This window comes from Vidua chalybeata, chromosome 2, assembly GCF_026979565.1.
Source record: "Vidua chalybeata isolate OUT-0048 chromosome 2, bVidCha1 merged haplotype, whole genome shotgun sequence".
NCBI classification, from domain to species: Eukaryota; Metazoa; Chordata; class Aves; order Passeriformes; family Viduidae; genus Vidua; species Vidua chalybeata.
In genome coordinates, this window is record NC_071531.1 from 110,356,811 (window position 1) to 110,371,009 (window position 14,199).

The following is a 14,199-nucleotide window of genomic DNA, read 5'->3' on the forward strand; positions in this document are numbered from 1 at the left end:
GAGTTGTTGGTCACTTTCATTTGCTTGTTACCATCTTTTCATTACACTGTGTGACACCCCGACAGACACACTGCCTAGAAGTAAAATTTGCGTACAATCTTTATATGAACAATCTGGTAAGAGATGCATCCCCAGAGTCAGAAAATTATTTGCTAACTAAGATAATAAGGTGCCATAGCATAGCTTTCCAATTTCTCTTTGACTTTTTTTTTTTTTAACATGGCCCCAAAATACTAGGTGAGCTCAAACAAAAATAGCCTGTGTGTTGAGACAGGAGTGAAAATAGTTACAATTCTTGTGAGAATTGAAACTGGTTTTGATGTTGCCAAGATAGAAAATGCCTGTGTAATGATAACTTCAATCAATTAGTTTAACCACACAATTCTCCTATAACTTCTGATACAGTGAAAAGACCTAGATTTTCCAGGAGCATAACTCCCTAGAGTCACCAAAAAAAAAAAAAAAAAAAAAAAAAAAAAAGGCAAAAAAAAACCCAAAACAAAACAAAACAAAAAAACAAAACTCACCTGAGATTTGCACATCCAGGGCTTTTCAGTTCTCTATTTCAAACTAGCACAATTTGCTTTCTTCCTACAACCATTTTGTCATGGTATCATTTGAGCGATTTGGAGCTGTGATACCTCAGAGACCTCTGGAACTTGTGGAAGGAGGCCAATATTTGAAGCCTGGTCTTATTGATTAAAGCCACCTTTCGTTCCAGCTTAAGAAGCAAGAGGGGGCTGTATTTTCTGTCTGATGTGCAGACAGGACCTTGGTCTCTCACAAAGCCTCTGATCACAGACAATCTCTGTAAGCCTAAGCAAGCAGGGATGTCCTTCACTTCCAGTGAAAACCTGTGAGCTGCTCAGGTCCTGTGGAAGCTCATGAGGAAAAGCTGGATGTTTTCAGAAATGGCTCCCTGAATCTGAAAGGACCCAAAATCTCTTTGACTGATGCTCCCATCCTGTAGAGATCAACCTTCTGATCTCTGTTCCTGCTTTTCTCTTTCACTGACGATGTTCTGCTGGATTCTTGAGAAGGAGACAATTCCAGTGTCTTCCAGCTGACTGTCTCCTATATAAGTTTATCCTTTTTACACATTCAGGTTCCCACCCGAGACTCACCCATGCTGTGATACTCAACCAACCCAAACAGGTTTTGTTTTGTTTTTTTCTTGTTCCTAAATTCAGCCTGTGAATGTTAATATGGAAAATAAATATGTCTCAATACAATACTTTGAGGACCAGCTGTCAGTCTATCTCCTTTAAAGGAGGGATGTTTCTATACTTACCATAGTAAGATGTAGATAAAAACAGTAATAATAAGAATGCAATTTAAAAGCTACAGTTTTACTCTACATCTCTTCATATTGAATGAAAATTAATTAAAATCTTAATTATATCGCTCAATAATTATGTAGGCACTTTGTTAATTAGTACAGTTCGATTTCTTAAACTTTTCATATTGGTGAATGCTTGGAACAAATGAAACTTAAAGGATAGTTACTGTACACAGTAAAGGATGATATCTGTGAACAGAAAAGTTCACTGCTACAATTTGCATGTTTAAATGAGATCAATTAGGTTAATGACGGATGAAAATAAGAAATCCATTATTTAAATGCAAAATAATTCATAAACTTGTAAGTCCATTTACTGCCAAACTTTCATCTTTCAAAGGGGATATCCAGTTCAAAGGGTTAATGTACAATCCTGACCTTTACCATCTGGAGGTTTATGTTCAAATACGGTTTACAAGTGAAATATAATCTAATTTATTTCTCTGTAAAATCTTATGTAGAAAATCCACAGGGCGGCTTGTCTGCTCTGCATAAAACCTTTGAAATCGGGTGTGGGTGGGATATTCCATGTGCCTGTTGTGTGACTAAGAGAGGGCTCCAGAAGGTTTTAAAGGAAGTTTGGGAGGGAGGGTTTAATAATATTAAATGTAGGAAAGACCAGCAAGCAGGTGAGACAGTCTGGAGGAAAAGATAAAAAACAAATTTAGAGATCATTACCAGAACCTCCCAAGGAAGAGAAGTTTGCCATTCATGAGGGTGGGATGCATATTTTCAAGAAGCAAAGCAAATTTTCATTTCCTGATGCTACTGCTTAGTTATTTTTATATAGAGAAAACTTTTATAGTGTCCAATATCTGATATGAATGTCAGGAGAAAGGACTGAAAACATACTTGGAAATGCTGAGCATCCAGAGCTCTCATTTAACTCCTCCAACAGTTATGGATGTGCAATAGTTCTTAAGCCATATTCAAGATAATTTAAGTCAGACACAACAGAACAATGATGGCTTTAAACAAAAGAATCTGAGAAAGCAGAAGATAAAGTTACACTGAAAGGTCATGCCCTCTCTCAAATTTCAGATTTCTTTATAACATGGTTTAGGCAGAAGGCTTCTTTGTCTTTTCTTTTTTTTTTTCCTTCTCTTAATGGCAAAAGTGAGATAAAACATGAGTAAGTTGGAGAGAGCGCAGTGTATGGCAATGGAGATGCTAAATGGAACAAATTTTACTGTTTACTCTGAAAAAGTGGCATGACAAAAATAATTAAACAAGATGAAAGTTGTAAATCTAAGCTTCATTGCTTGCATTCACTGGAGAAAACAGAACTGATTTGCAAAGAAATTATTGTTTCTACCATATCATTCCTGTGTGTGGATGGGACTTAATGCCTAATTCAGAAACCAGTGACCCATTCTGCAAAGCCATGTAAAGGGGAGTGGCTGGTGCTGTCTCCATGGAGTGGCACACACTCAGAACTGGGGTGACAGTGCCACTCTGTCTTCCACTTAATTCAGCAGGGGCTACTGATGTGCTCACATTTATCTCTGCCTGTGTTAAGGCCAAGCACAAAGTAGGTAAGAATGATCAAAGAACACATTATGTGACAGAGGCAGGGTAAGGTTGTAAACATTTGAAATAGAGCAGGGGGGAACTGTGGAGCTTTGATGTTGTACTTCCAGCTTCTCTTTCACCCTCCCAAAACCCCAAGCCACATGTTATGTACTACCACATTTCACCTCCTTTATTGTGTTTTAGTAATTGTGGTGAAGGAGCCTGGCATGACCAGCAGGTGAGGTGCTGAAACAAGTCCAATGGATATCTTTAACAAAGTCACATAATCAGTGGCCACAGGATTAGTAACCTAAATGATTTCCTGCCAGGTTGGTGCTCAAATTCAGGCACTCATGTAATATGAATGTCAGGAGGGAATATTTAACTCATCAATCTTTCTTTTCCCCCACATTGGCATCCACTTTCTTGTTTTGCATCCAGGAGAGTGTATTTACACTCTTCTGTTACAAGCTGTTATTACTCTTTCCTACAACAAACATGATTTTAAAATAAACCAGATGAGATTAAAGATGACGCAACAGAATTCATCAAAGAATCTCAGGTAACAAAGGGACCATATGCTGTTTTTGGTCCTGCTTAACTGTAAAGCAGTTTTAAAGGAGTACAAAAAGAAGACATTGGAATATCCATGTGGCTGTGGATCCAAGTATTCACTTCCATCAAACCTAAGTATTGAAGTATTATCATAAAGCTTAATTTCACAGTGTTGTTGAATACTTTTATTTAAATTAAATGCCATTGCCATGGCACAATTGCTCGAACAAGATTGACTCACCCACAAAATATTATGAATTAAATAATTTTTCAGTTACATAATATTGATTTTTTTTTCTCTCATCCAGTTAAGCAATGAGTTATTCATTCTTTTCTGAAGCAGAGCATCAAACTTCTTGTATCTGCCAGGCTACTTTGTTGAAATTACCAAGTCAGACTTGCACCTAAGTGCTTATTCAAGGCAGCAGTGCACAGACAGAAGCCATGCTGCTTGCCATTTACAAAATAAGCCAGATTTGGGGGAAATGCTGATTCACAGCTGTAGGATGCACAGCTGGTAAGTGTAAAAGCTATTAAAAATGGTGAGCACTTGCACAGAGCTGATTAAAGTGCTCCTCTCTCTTTCTCATCCCATTTAGGATATCCAATCCGATGCTTATTTTTCTGCATACTGGAGTGGTTTGTCCTTGGAATTTACTTTTAAAGTCTCTTCTTTCCTAAGCTTATTTTCTTACAATTTTTAGAAATAGAAATCAAATTATGTAGGGCTATAGAATTTTCAATGAGCTTTATAATTGCTATCCATGTATGAAAATTATTATAATCTCATGGTTTCTGAAGGAAAAAAAAATTCCTGAAACTTGCCTGTGCTTACTCCAGTGCTAATTAATTTAGAAAGTAGATACATCATCATTTTCAGAGGTATCTGCTTATTTTATCTTTGCATCTGGAAATGATGGAAAGGTTCCAAGGATATAAGAGAGAGAAAAAGTGCAATGAAAAATGTAGAAGGCTGTGACATAAATAGATTTCACAAACACGCATCTTGAAAAAAAACAGACCAAAATGGGTAGACAATAAATGAATTAGTCTCTCAGGAAAAACTTTTAAAATCTTATCATCTGGCAGCCATTTATTACCAGGTAGCAATAATCTTTTATTATCGGACTGTTAGATTTTTATAACATTTTTTAAAATGATAGCGCCAGAACTCTTGTTGTTCACTGCTACACTAAAATATCTGAGAAATTTATGAAAGCTTTTCAGTATTCAGAAGGTTTGCAGTCATAAAATAAAACCATGAAGTAAAGACATGCTGTTGGTAGCTCATAATTTAGCTAAAACTGTAAGAAGAAAAATGTGTTGTAATGAACCAGTTATAGTAACTTGCACTCTGGTACAAAGAGGAAATGGTGGTTTGTGTTCAAATCAAAAAACAACAGCAAGTTAAATATATTTATTAAAAATGGCAGAGTAAATCTGAGTATTACAGGTCCAGGCAGGAGGTGCTGCTGCACAAGATTAAGTTATTAATTCAGAACTTGGAGTATTCTGGAAACAGTCAGTGGATAATGGGAGGAGGGTGGGGGTTATCCTTTTCCTTGCCAGATAATGTGGCAGCCATGACACAGATGTTACACCATAGAAAAGGTCTGTGTGTTTTATCTGGGCTGCCTGGAGCTCAGCTGAGTGTGTTCTGAACTGGCAAGTAATTAATAAGACATGTTCCCTGTGTTGCTTAGGGCCCAGGAAGGTAAAACCTGGCATCCATGGGATGCTCAGTGATCACGGTGGGAAGAACTGCTCTGTCACACAAGCACAGCTTTCTTCCTGAATGGATCCTTCATCATATTCCACACTGTTGGATCCAGTGCTCAGCTAAGTTGTTATACAAAGCCTTTTCTTACTAGCAGTACTTTTAAGGCTTTTTAAATCATTGAGTATAGGAGAAATTTTCTAGTGACAAAAGGTAATTAAAACCATCTAGTCATCATCCTAAAAGATTAAATAAGGAGGTAGTATCAATGCTTTTAGCAGGAGGATTGTAAGTAACACTTGTAGCACATCCTGATGTATTGTGAGCTCTTGCTTCCCCTGACAAAAGCAGACAGCAAAGTGTTTTCCCCTCCCTGGACCTTTCTTGTGTCTCCTTTTGCTGTTAACATAATTTGCACTCAAACAGCAAGTCCAGCAAGGATCACAGGTTTCATTACAACAAACTCAGCTTCTTGCTGCAGCTGGTGAGACGTTCATAACATAAACTACAGAGAGAGAGTCACTTTTAAAGGAAAGATGCATCAGAATCAAAGTATTCCAGCAGAGGCCTAGGGTCAAATGATGTTAATGAGCTGCTTTCAATTATTTATAACACAATTAGGGACAGGATTGTTTCTGCCCTGATTTCGAGATAGGCACCTGACAATTTGGCTGCATGGAAACTAATCAGTTAGAAGAGGCTTGTTTTGGAGGTTTAATATGTTTGTTGTAGTGCTATTTTAAGTTATTGTTCATCACATGCAAATGTTTGACCAGCTGTGCCTCCTCTTTTCTACAGTTTTCACAAGGTTTAGCTCTTTTTACTAGAACTTTCAAGACTAAGTAGGGCATTGTGAAAAAAAAGAAAGAAAATAAGTACAGAATCCCTCGTGTTTTAAGAAAAAGAGGTTTAGGCAGCATATATCACACTGATGTGTGCGATGCATACAGGAAAGAACCTGACCAATGGATTTTTCCTTTTGAACCCCAAAGACTCATCAACTAAATTATTCAAAATATTTCTCTTTCTCTATGCCCCTTGTATATATTGAACAGTATATGTTACTGTCACCAAATGGGACATTTTTTCTGTGCCAGGTCTTTTAATATTCTACAACAGAAAAAAATGCTTTCTTTGGTGAAGGAAAAACTGTGGAAGTCAAGATTCAATGAAAACAGAGGAAGTCAATGTGACTTCTGCTTGACACTATCACCCATTTCCTTAAAATTATGTGAACCAACCTGCCAAAAACTAAAGGTTGGGACCAATACTACTTTATGAATTGATTGTTACTTAAACATTCTTCGTTTTAAATATTAATTATTGGATTGCTTTGATCATGAGAAAATCATGCTAGACATGTACAAAGAGAAGGTCCAAACATATGGCAAAATTACTGTATAACATGTAAGACCTAAAATGGATAATACTGCAGGAGATTTTAATTGAAATGTGGTAGAACTCATATCTTCTGTGATGCCATTTTACTTTGGGAAGTAGGAATCACAGACTTCATGCAATAAACACGTTTAAAAAGATGTGAAGGGACATTGCATTTTATATGAAATAATAGTGTGGAAGCATAATTGCCCTAGCTGAGTGTGTATTTGTTAACAGTTTGGAAAAGGTTTTCTTAAGTTTGTGTTTGTATTAGTAAAATATCTAAGATCTGCTTATAGCATTGTGTTTACATTTAATTTTTTTAAAAAATAATTATTTAAACACTCAAAAATACTGTCATCCTTGACATGTAAGAAGGCTACTCTGAGGACAACAGCTCAAAAAGTATTTAAAAAATAATTAAGTAATTTTTTTGCATGTAAAGCCCAAGAATGGATGTACCAAAACCAGTCAATGGTAAGGATTGACACATTCCTAGGAAACAGGTGGGGATTTTTAAAATGTTATGAGTTTTTTCTTTTTGTGAATATCCTAATCTGGCTCTAGAAAACTCTCCTAAATGTAAGATGAAGGGTATATTCCAGTTTATGTTGGCACTGAATATAAACAGAGACAATTTGAACAGTACTGAATTGCTTGAGGAATTCTAACTCATGATGTGTATTGGGCTAAAAATTTTCTAATACCTGGGTTTTTTTTTAGTGTGTCAAAATATCCTGATTTCTCCAAACTAAGAAATAGGTAAGAAAAAAAGCCTTTTCAGATTCAAGGTGAAATCCTAGTTCCAAATCTGGCTGGAAGTGAGGCCTTAGTGAGACCTGGCTGACCTCTGCCATTGCATGGGAGGTCCTTGCACTCTGAACCAGACCAAACCCTTAATCCATGAACTCCAAAGGTTGTATGTTCTACTCTCTAAATCACTGCCAAATAAGTATTTTGCTGGATCTGATCAACATAGTGTGAATACTTCAGTACTCAGTGGAGTAAGTAACCTCTTTTTCTCATAAATCACTGCATGGGGTCTAATAACTGAGCTTGATGGATTGATTACAACCTCTCACAAAAATCAAATTATGTGTAAGAGAGGGAGTGAAGAAGTGGCTTCCTGAGTCACGTAGGTAGAGCAGGCCTCTAAAATATAGACTGCTGAAGTACAGGACCCTTGGGATTAGTAATTCTATCCTTGTAAGGGAAAAGAAGGAGGTGTCCTTGTTATGTTCTGCTACATTGGAAGATATTTGGGGTGCTAAGTTTAAACTTCATAGTATGTTATTGCATTTATTTCTTTTTTTAAAAAATCTATAATTCAGCAGAAAATTTGAAAATTAGGAGCCATGACTTAGATCTGTACATCTGATACAATATTCCTATGTAAATTTCTGCAGAGGAGAGCCAGTCAGACTTTTTCTGTTAATCCTCCTTTTACTGGAACACCAGTGGAGGCTGAGATTTAGCTCTTAACAAAATGTGTAGAGAAATCTAGTGGCAAGAAGTTTATAAACAGCTAAAGTAATACTTATCTCAAAATTACCTGGAGGAAAGACTGCTGTACAGTTCTTTGCATAGGTGCATTTCAGCACTCTTGGAATTGTGATTACTACAAAATCACGAATACTCCTACTCCTGAATAGTCTACTGCCTCCAATTGTTATTTCTTAAAAGCAAGAAATAACTATGAAATGAAATATATGTGTTCCACCCAGCCTTACATTTGCCCAAGAAGAAAGGTGGTCTTATTTTCTGTTTCTGGGATTGTAATTATGTTGACTGAAGATGATTACATTAGTGAGGGATTATTTGATAAAATAGCGTGTTCCTGTCATAACCTCATGATATTGCTACCCCTTTGTCTCACAAAATGATTTTTCATGTGCTTATTCCTACACTCCTGTTGCTGATTACTCCCCTAGGAAGCAAAGGGTTGTACTTTGATTTAGTGACCCAGACAGAGCTGTGAGTTCCATGAAAGGTTTTGCTAAGAACTGATGGGAACTTCTGAAGATACATATGAGAAACAGGCCAAATTCCACTTTTACTGTCTCGGCACTCAGAAGAAACTAGTAGAGATTAATTGCCTGCTTCTGTTGTTGGCTTGTTTCACAATCTTAGCAATTTTGTTAACTGTTATGAATTCAGTTTTCCATTTTTACACTGTGTTTGTTGAGGGTTTGCACATGAAGTATAACATAACTTACCATGAGGGATTTTTTCCAGCAGCTTTCATGTGATTACTTTATATGAGTAAATTTATGTGAAGGAATTTAATCCTGCATGTAACCTTATAAAGGCTTGGTGATAAAATAATATAAATATATAGTGAAGTCTATTTTACTTCAAGCAGTGTAAAAACAACAAGTACATTTCTGAAAGCAAACACACACACCTTTAAGCATAGAAAATCTGATTAAGAGCAAAGGTCTAGTGACTGATAAGAACCACCTTTATTTTGAAAATAGCTTTAAAGAGATTAAACCAGTCAGTAATGTAGTTCCACAAGGTATGAATGTTGCCATTAGTTTCTGCTAAAAGTAAAACAAAAGTCAAGTGTTGAAGTGTTTAATTTCTTCATTTATCAGTTCAGACTTTTTACTGGTATAAGCTGGTACCAATTTTCTGCATATATTTACTGACTTTCTGTGTTGCTGAAGACGACATAGCCTGATCAAAAATAGATAAATCTTCTCAAACCTTTGGAATGGGTTTCCCAGGCTTGTGAGATGAGATGAGCCCAGATCCTAGAAAGATGGATGAAGCAGAATCACTCAGTGGAACTTTTGCCTTTGGTCTGCTGAATCATGAAAGGTTATACAAAAAAAACCCCACCGTGCCATAATTCTTACCTGTAGCTGGTATGTCCAGAAACAAACGAGCAGATTCTGTGCTCATGGAGGGTAGAAGATATGTAAAGATATGTTTGAACCTCAATTCAGGTTGGTGGTAGCAATTGGTTGCAGCTCCTAAGTACCTCATTACTCAGACTAAAGACTGGAGGGCCAAAGAGGCTCTCACTGCTGGAGATGGATGTAACTAAAAAAGTCACTGGGTACTGAAAGCAGTGTGTTTTACTGAAAAAACTTGCTGTGGTGCTTACACCCACATAAACCACAGTTTTTTTATAGAATTGGACTTTCACAAAGCTTATTCTTTCTGGAATACTTATCTCCTCCATAATATTCTTAGAACTCGGGATAAGGACATATTTGTAGATACTGTAAAGAAACTGTAGTCATCACTCCCTTGTTCAGAAGAATTTTGCTTTGAATACTGACCCATGGTATTTTATTGTCATGAAATTGCTGGGCTAAATACTAAAATATATTCAAGTTATTAACGTTCAGGTAAGTTCAGCTGGTACACATTGGTATTTTCCTACTGAGTTTAATGGAGGAGGAAAAGATCTGACCCACATTAAAACCCTTAACTCTATTCCTTTGTTCTGGTTGTAGAAGGAGATTTTTTTTGACATATCTACATTATTTATAACAAGCTGATAAACATATCTGAAAAGAAGTCAACCTCTTTCTATAGTAAAATTCTTTATTTTCTTTCTTTAGGCTGTTTTCTAATGTTGGTGTTTGCTGGATTTTCTAGTTGATGTTCCAGTTGTTATGATTAATACCTTTATGTGTGATAGGTCAAAACTCACAGTATTGATAGAGTACATTTATACTTTTCAAGTTCTTCCAAAATGAGCAGTCACAGTGGGAGGTACTGTTTTGTAATAGCATTTTGTGTTCTGGAAAAGTACCAGTCAGCAGGGTTCTATCATCTTTGTAAAAATAAGATATTTAGGTTAGTTTTGATTCAATTCAATTATTCTGAAGATTTCTTCTCATTTAAATTATTGATGTGAATGTGAAAATAGAGGGCAGGTTTGTCTTTAAAAGTTTTCCCTTTTTAAGTGTACACTTCAATTCTGGAGAGAAATCAAGCATGGCCTAAAAAGAAAAAATGGAAGCAGTAATACTGAGAATAAAGTACTCAATAGAGAATATCTAGTTTTTGAAAAGGAATCATTATTAAAATGAAAAAAATTTCCACTGTTTTCTTCCCTAAAAATTATATATTGAATTAAACCCTGTGTTTTCTGCTTTAGAGAAGCAAGTAGTTACTCTTTAAGTCAATTAGCAGGGAAACCCACTAGGGAATGCATTTCCTACACCACTTTGTTGTGCCTTAGAGAGCGAAACATAAATATAAGACCTTTCTGTATTAGTAAGCTCTATTTAGAAGTGCATGGAGAACAGAGAGCTGCCTGGTGTATTAAAGGAGGAATGGGAACTTTAAGCTGGGACAAACAGCACTGCAGATGAAAGCTTAATCGTCTGGAATACTCTCTTCAGTTTAATTTGGATCATTTACAGTATTGTGTAAAATGCTGATAATTTTAAAAAAATATTTAAGCCAGGAATAATAGCTAGATTGCCCTTTAATTTCTTCCTTCACCTGTGGCTGTCAGGATTACTTCCATCCAAGTTTTGCTCTTTTCCATATTTCTCTGGAAACCTCTTGATCTCATTGCATTAGTTGTCTCCCTCCCTCAGTTAAATTCTTCATGTATTCCTATCTGGTACTAATTTGCTCCTCTGGTTCAATGTATAGTCAAGAGAGTAATTTTTTTCATCTTCAACAGCACCACTGAAATCACAGAAGTACTTGATGCCCTGATTTATTAAGGCACTTGAGGTCAGTGCCTTAAGCATGTGCTAAAAATGAAGCAAATGCCAGCCTGGCCTCCAAAGGATTAGTCACCTGCATAATGGTTTGCAGGGTCCTTAAAAATATGAACTTGTGGAACAGATATGCTCCTGGTGTAAGGTTAGAGCAGCTGTTCTGGAAAGCTGAATGATGCTGAAAATACTTCCAGTGGAATTACAGAGAGCCTGCACTAAGCCTTTCCCTCTTCTTGTCTTGTGCCATGCTGTTACTCTGTGGTGTGTAAAAATAAACACAATCAAAAGTTAGAATAAGAAGCTATATTGTTACAGCATATAATTTTAATTTTTTTTGGTTGATTTTGTGGGGTCATATTATCATGGTCTTTCACATTTGCTTGATGAGAGGACATCTGTGGTGTAACTGCTAAGGAAAACAGCAAATGCAAATTGAATGAGACAAAACTTAGGTATCCTAGATTTGCAGGATAAAGTGGTTTGTATTAGGAAGCTATAAATAAAGAAACCATGAGGAAAAATATAAACTTTTCTACTCAGTCTGAAGTTTTTTTTTTCCACTGTGACAATGAAATTTGTTTTTCTTCTTCCTAAGGAAAAAATGTGCTACATTCCTTATCATCTTTTTTTTTGTTGTTGTTCCTTATAAAGATGGCCCTCTCAGTCATATGTTGACTATGAAAAGATATTCTTGCAAGCCAGGTGGCAAATATTTTAAAAGTTAAAGACCTACTTCAAATGCTTTATTTGGCATGAATTCACAGTAGCTGTATTGTGTATCTTTTTGCAATTAAAACTATAAAACTAATCCAATCACATTAGACAGATTGCAGACTCTTCTGTAGTGCTTTTTGCAGATATTTGAAACATTCCCTTTGCAAATTCTGTTTAAGATTGTTAGAGTTTAGGGGCAACTTTATTGCATTTCAGAAATAATATCCTGTAAAATGTCTGTAACAAGGTATTTTATCTGAAAGCCCATTGTAGCTTTCTTATTATGAGTTTCAAGCTTCTACAACAACAAAAGGGTTCTTATTCAAATGTACACTATTGCATTCATTCCTGTAATAGCAGCATTCCATCCTATCAGCCTAAAAATAGGCAAACAATTGCATGGAGTACTTGTTATTCATCCTAGGTTTTTTGGGGTTTTTTTGGTTGTTTTTTTTTTTTTTTTTTTTTTTTTGGTTTTTTTTTATTATTGTTTTGTTGTTAGATATCAGACTTTTGGATAGTCATATGGAGTATTTGCATCAAATACAGCAACAAAAATTGTTTTTTCTTAGTTTACATGTGCTTTCTATCTGTGTCTCCTAGGGATATAAAAAGTTACTGGTTTAGTTACATTGGTCATTTTTATTGCCTTCCTGAAGACAATGGAAATTGCACAAGGCTCCATATGAAACTGTCTCCAAGTGTAAATTAAATCTGTGGTTTACTCTGTTGTAAATAGAGAAGAATGTACTCTTAGATAATAAATCTTTTTTTGTGTATATCAACAAGTTGTCTATTTTTTTCTTCCTAGATACACCTTTAGTTAAAATCATTTCTTCCAATTCATGGCCTGAAGAAGGACAATCTATAATTTTGACTTGTGAATCCAAAGGAAAACCAGTGTAAGTGATTTAACAAGTAATATGTTTTTCGCTATTTTACTTATTCTGCTGTGACTGCAATCCTCAGCTGCAGAAATCTACTGGCTTTGTCTCCTCCTGGGGTGTAAAGTACTCTCTGGTATAGAAAACCCCTTGAAGCCTGTCTTCATTAAGTGTCTATAGAAGATTGCTCTTTGTCATCTATTTTAGTTTTCAGGAAGAATTCCAGCTGTGAGATTTTTTTTTCCCCTGTCAGGTGTATCAACCTGAAAGGTGTGCAGGTTTAATCTATCTCTGTTTACATCATTAAATTGATGATAGAGGAGAAAATATCTCATGAAAATCTTCCTACTTCAACCAGCCTCAGAAAAAAATGTATTGAACTTTGGCTGCCATTTACAGGGGAATTTGAAGTTTAATTATATGTGCAAGTTGGCTGCCTGTTTCTACCAGGATTTGGAAAGGTGTAGCCTGCTTTAAGAATGTAAATTATTTTCCTTGGGAATTAACATCTTTGCTATTAATATCTTTAAAGATAAATCTGCAGAGGTTAACCCTTGCAGAGAATCAACTACTTAAATATACTTGACTCTTGAAAACAGTTAACTGCTCAGAGGGGCTGTTATATATTTACTCATTTATATATATATATATATATATATATATATATATATATATATATATAAATAATCCAATTGCTTAATATTAAGTTATTATGAATCAAGTTTCTTAAATATTGACCTTCTGCTGAAAAGATCAATATATAGTGTCATGATGATACACAGATTTAGAATGGTCTTGAAAATGGTAATGGAATAATATTTTGAACCTAGAAAAGGTGCAAATTACGTGACAAAAATTGTGTCATTTATGGCTGAATTTCTCCCTGGTGTAACTTAGTGACTACATGGAATTGCTTTATGTAGGTGCCTGGAGTCAGATTTAGGTCAAGTAAGGCATTTAAGTCCAAAATTTCTATTTTGAAAAGCTCTTCTGAGTTATGCCTGGTATAATTTAAACTCCATAGGTACTTATATATATATATATATATATATATATATATATATATATGTATATATATTTTATGTGCCTACATAATTTTAAAGCAACTCCTTCATCCAGGTCTTGACTGGGTGAGCAACTAGATCATGCTTCTTCCCTGCTTAAGACCAAAACACTGAAGTCCATCTAATTAGTCTGACTGGATGCTCCATATAATTGGTCTTTTCTGTACCTGTGTACTTCTGATGTGTGTGTGTTTCTGAGAAAAATACTTCTGTCAGTAACACAAAAATCCATTGTGAGCCACCTCTTGCTTTTATAATGTACCTGAAGGAGAAGGAGTTATCCTTTTATCTCATATCCCGTGAACATTCCCCTGAGTATGAAGAGGTAGAGTCTGTTTCC

The 14,199-nt window shown here is 35.5% G+C and overlaps 1 protein-coding gene across 3 annotated transcripts in view; it reads left to right on the forward strand.

Annotated features, from left to right (window-relative positions):
* The window catches only part of CADM2 (cell adhesion molecule 2), a 571,525-nt gene that overhangs the window by 469,383 nt on the left and 87,943 nt on the right, over positions 1-14,199 (forward strand). For all 3 annotated transcript variants that reach the window (XM_053934157.1, XM_053934159.1, XM_053934158.1), the window contains one exon: positions 12,723-12,813. In XM_053934157.1, coding sequence (XP_053790132.1) covers positions 12,723-12,813 — 91 coding nt within the window. The remainder of the gene's footprint in view (positions 1-12,722; positions 12,814-14,199) is intronic.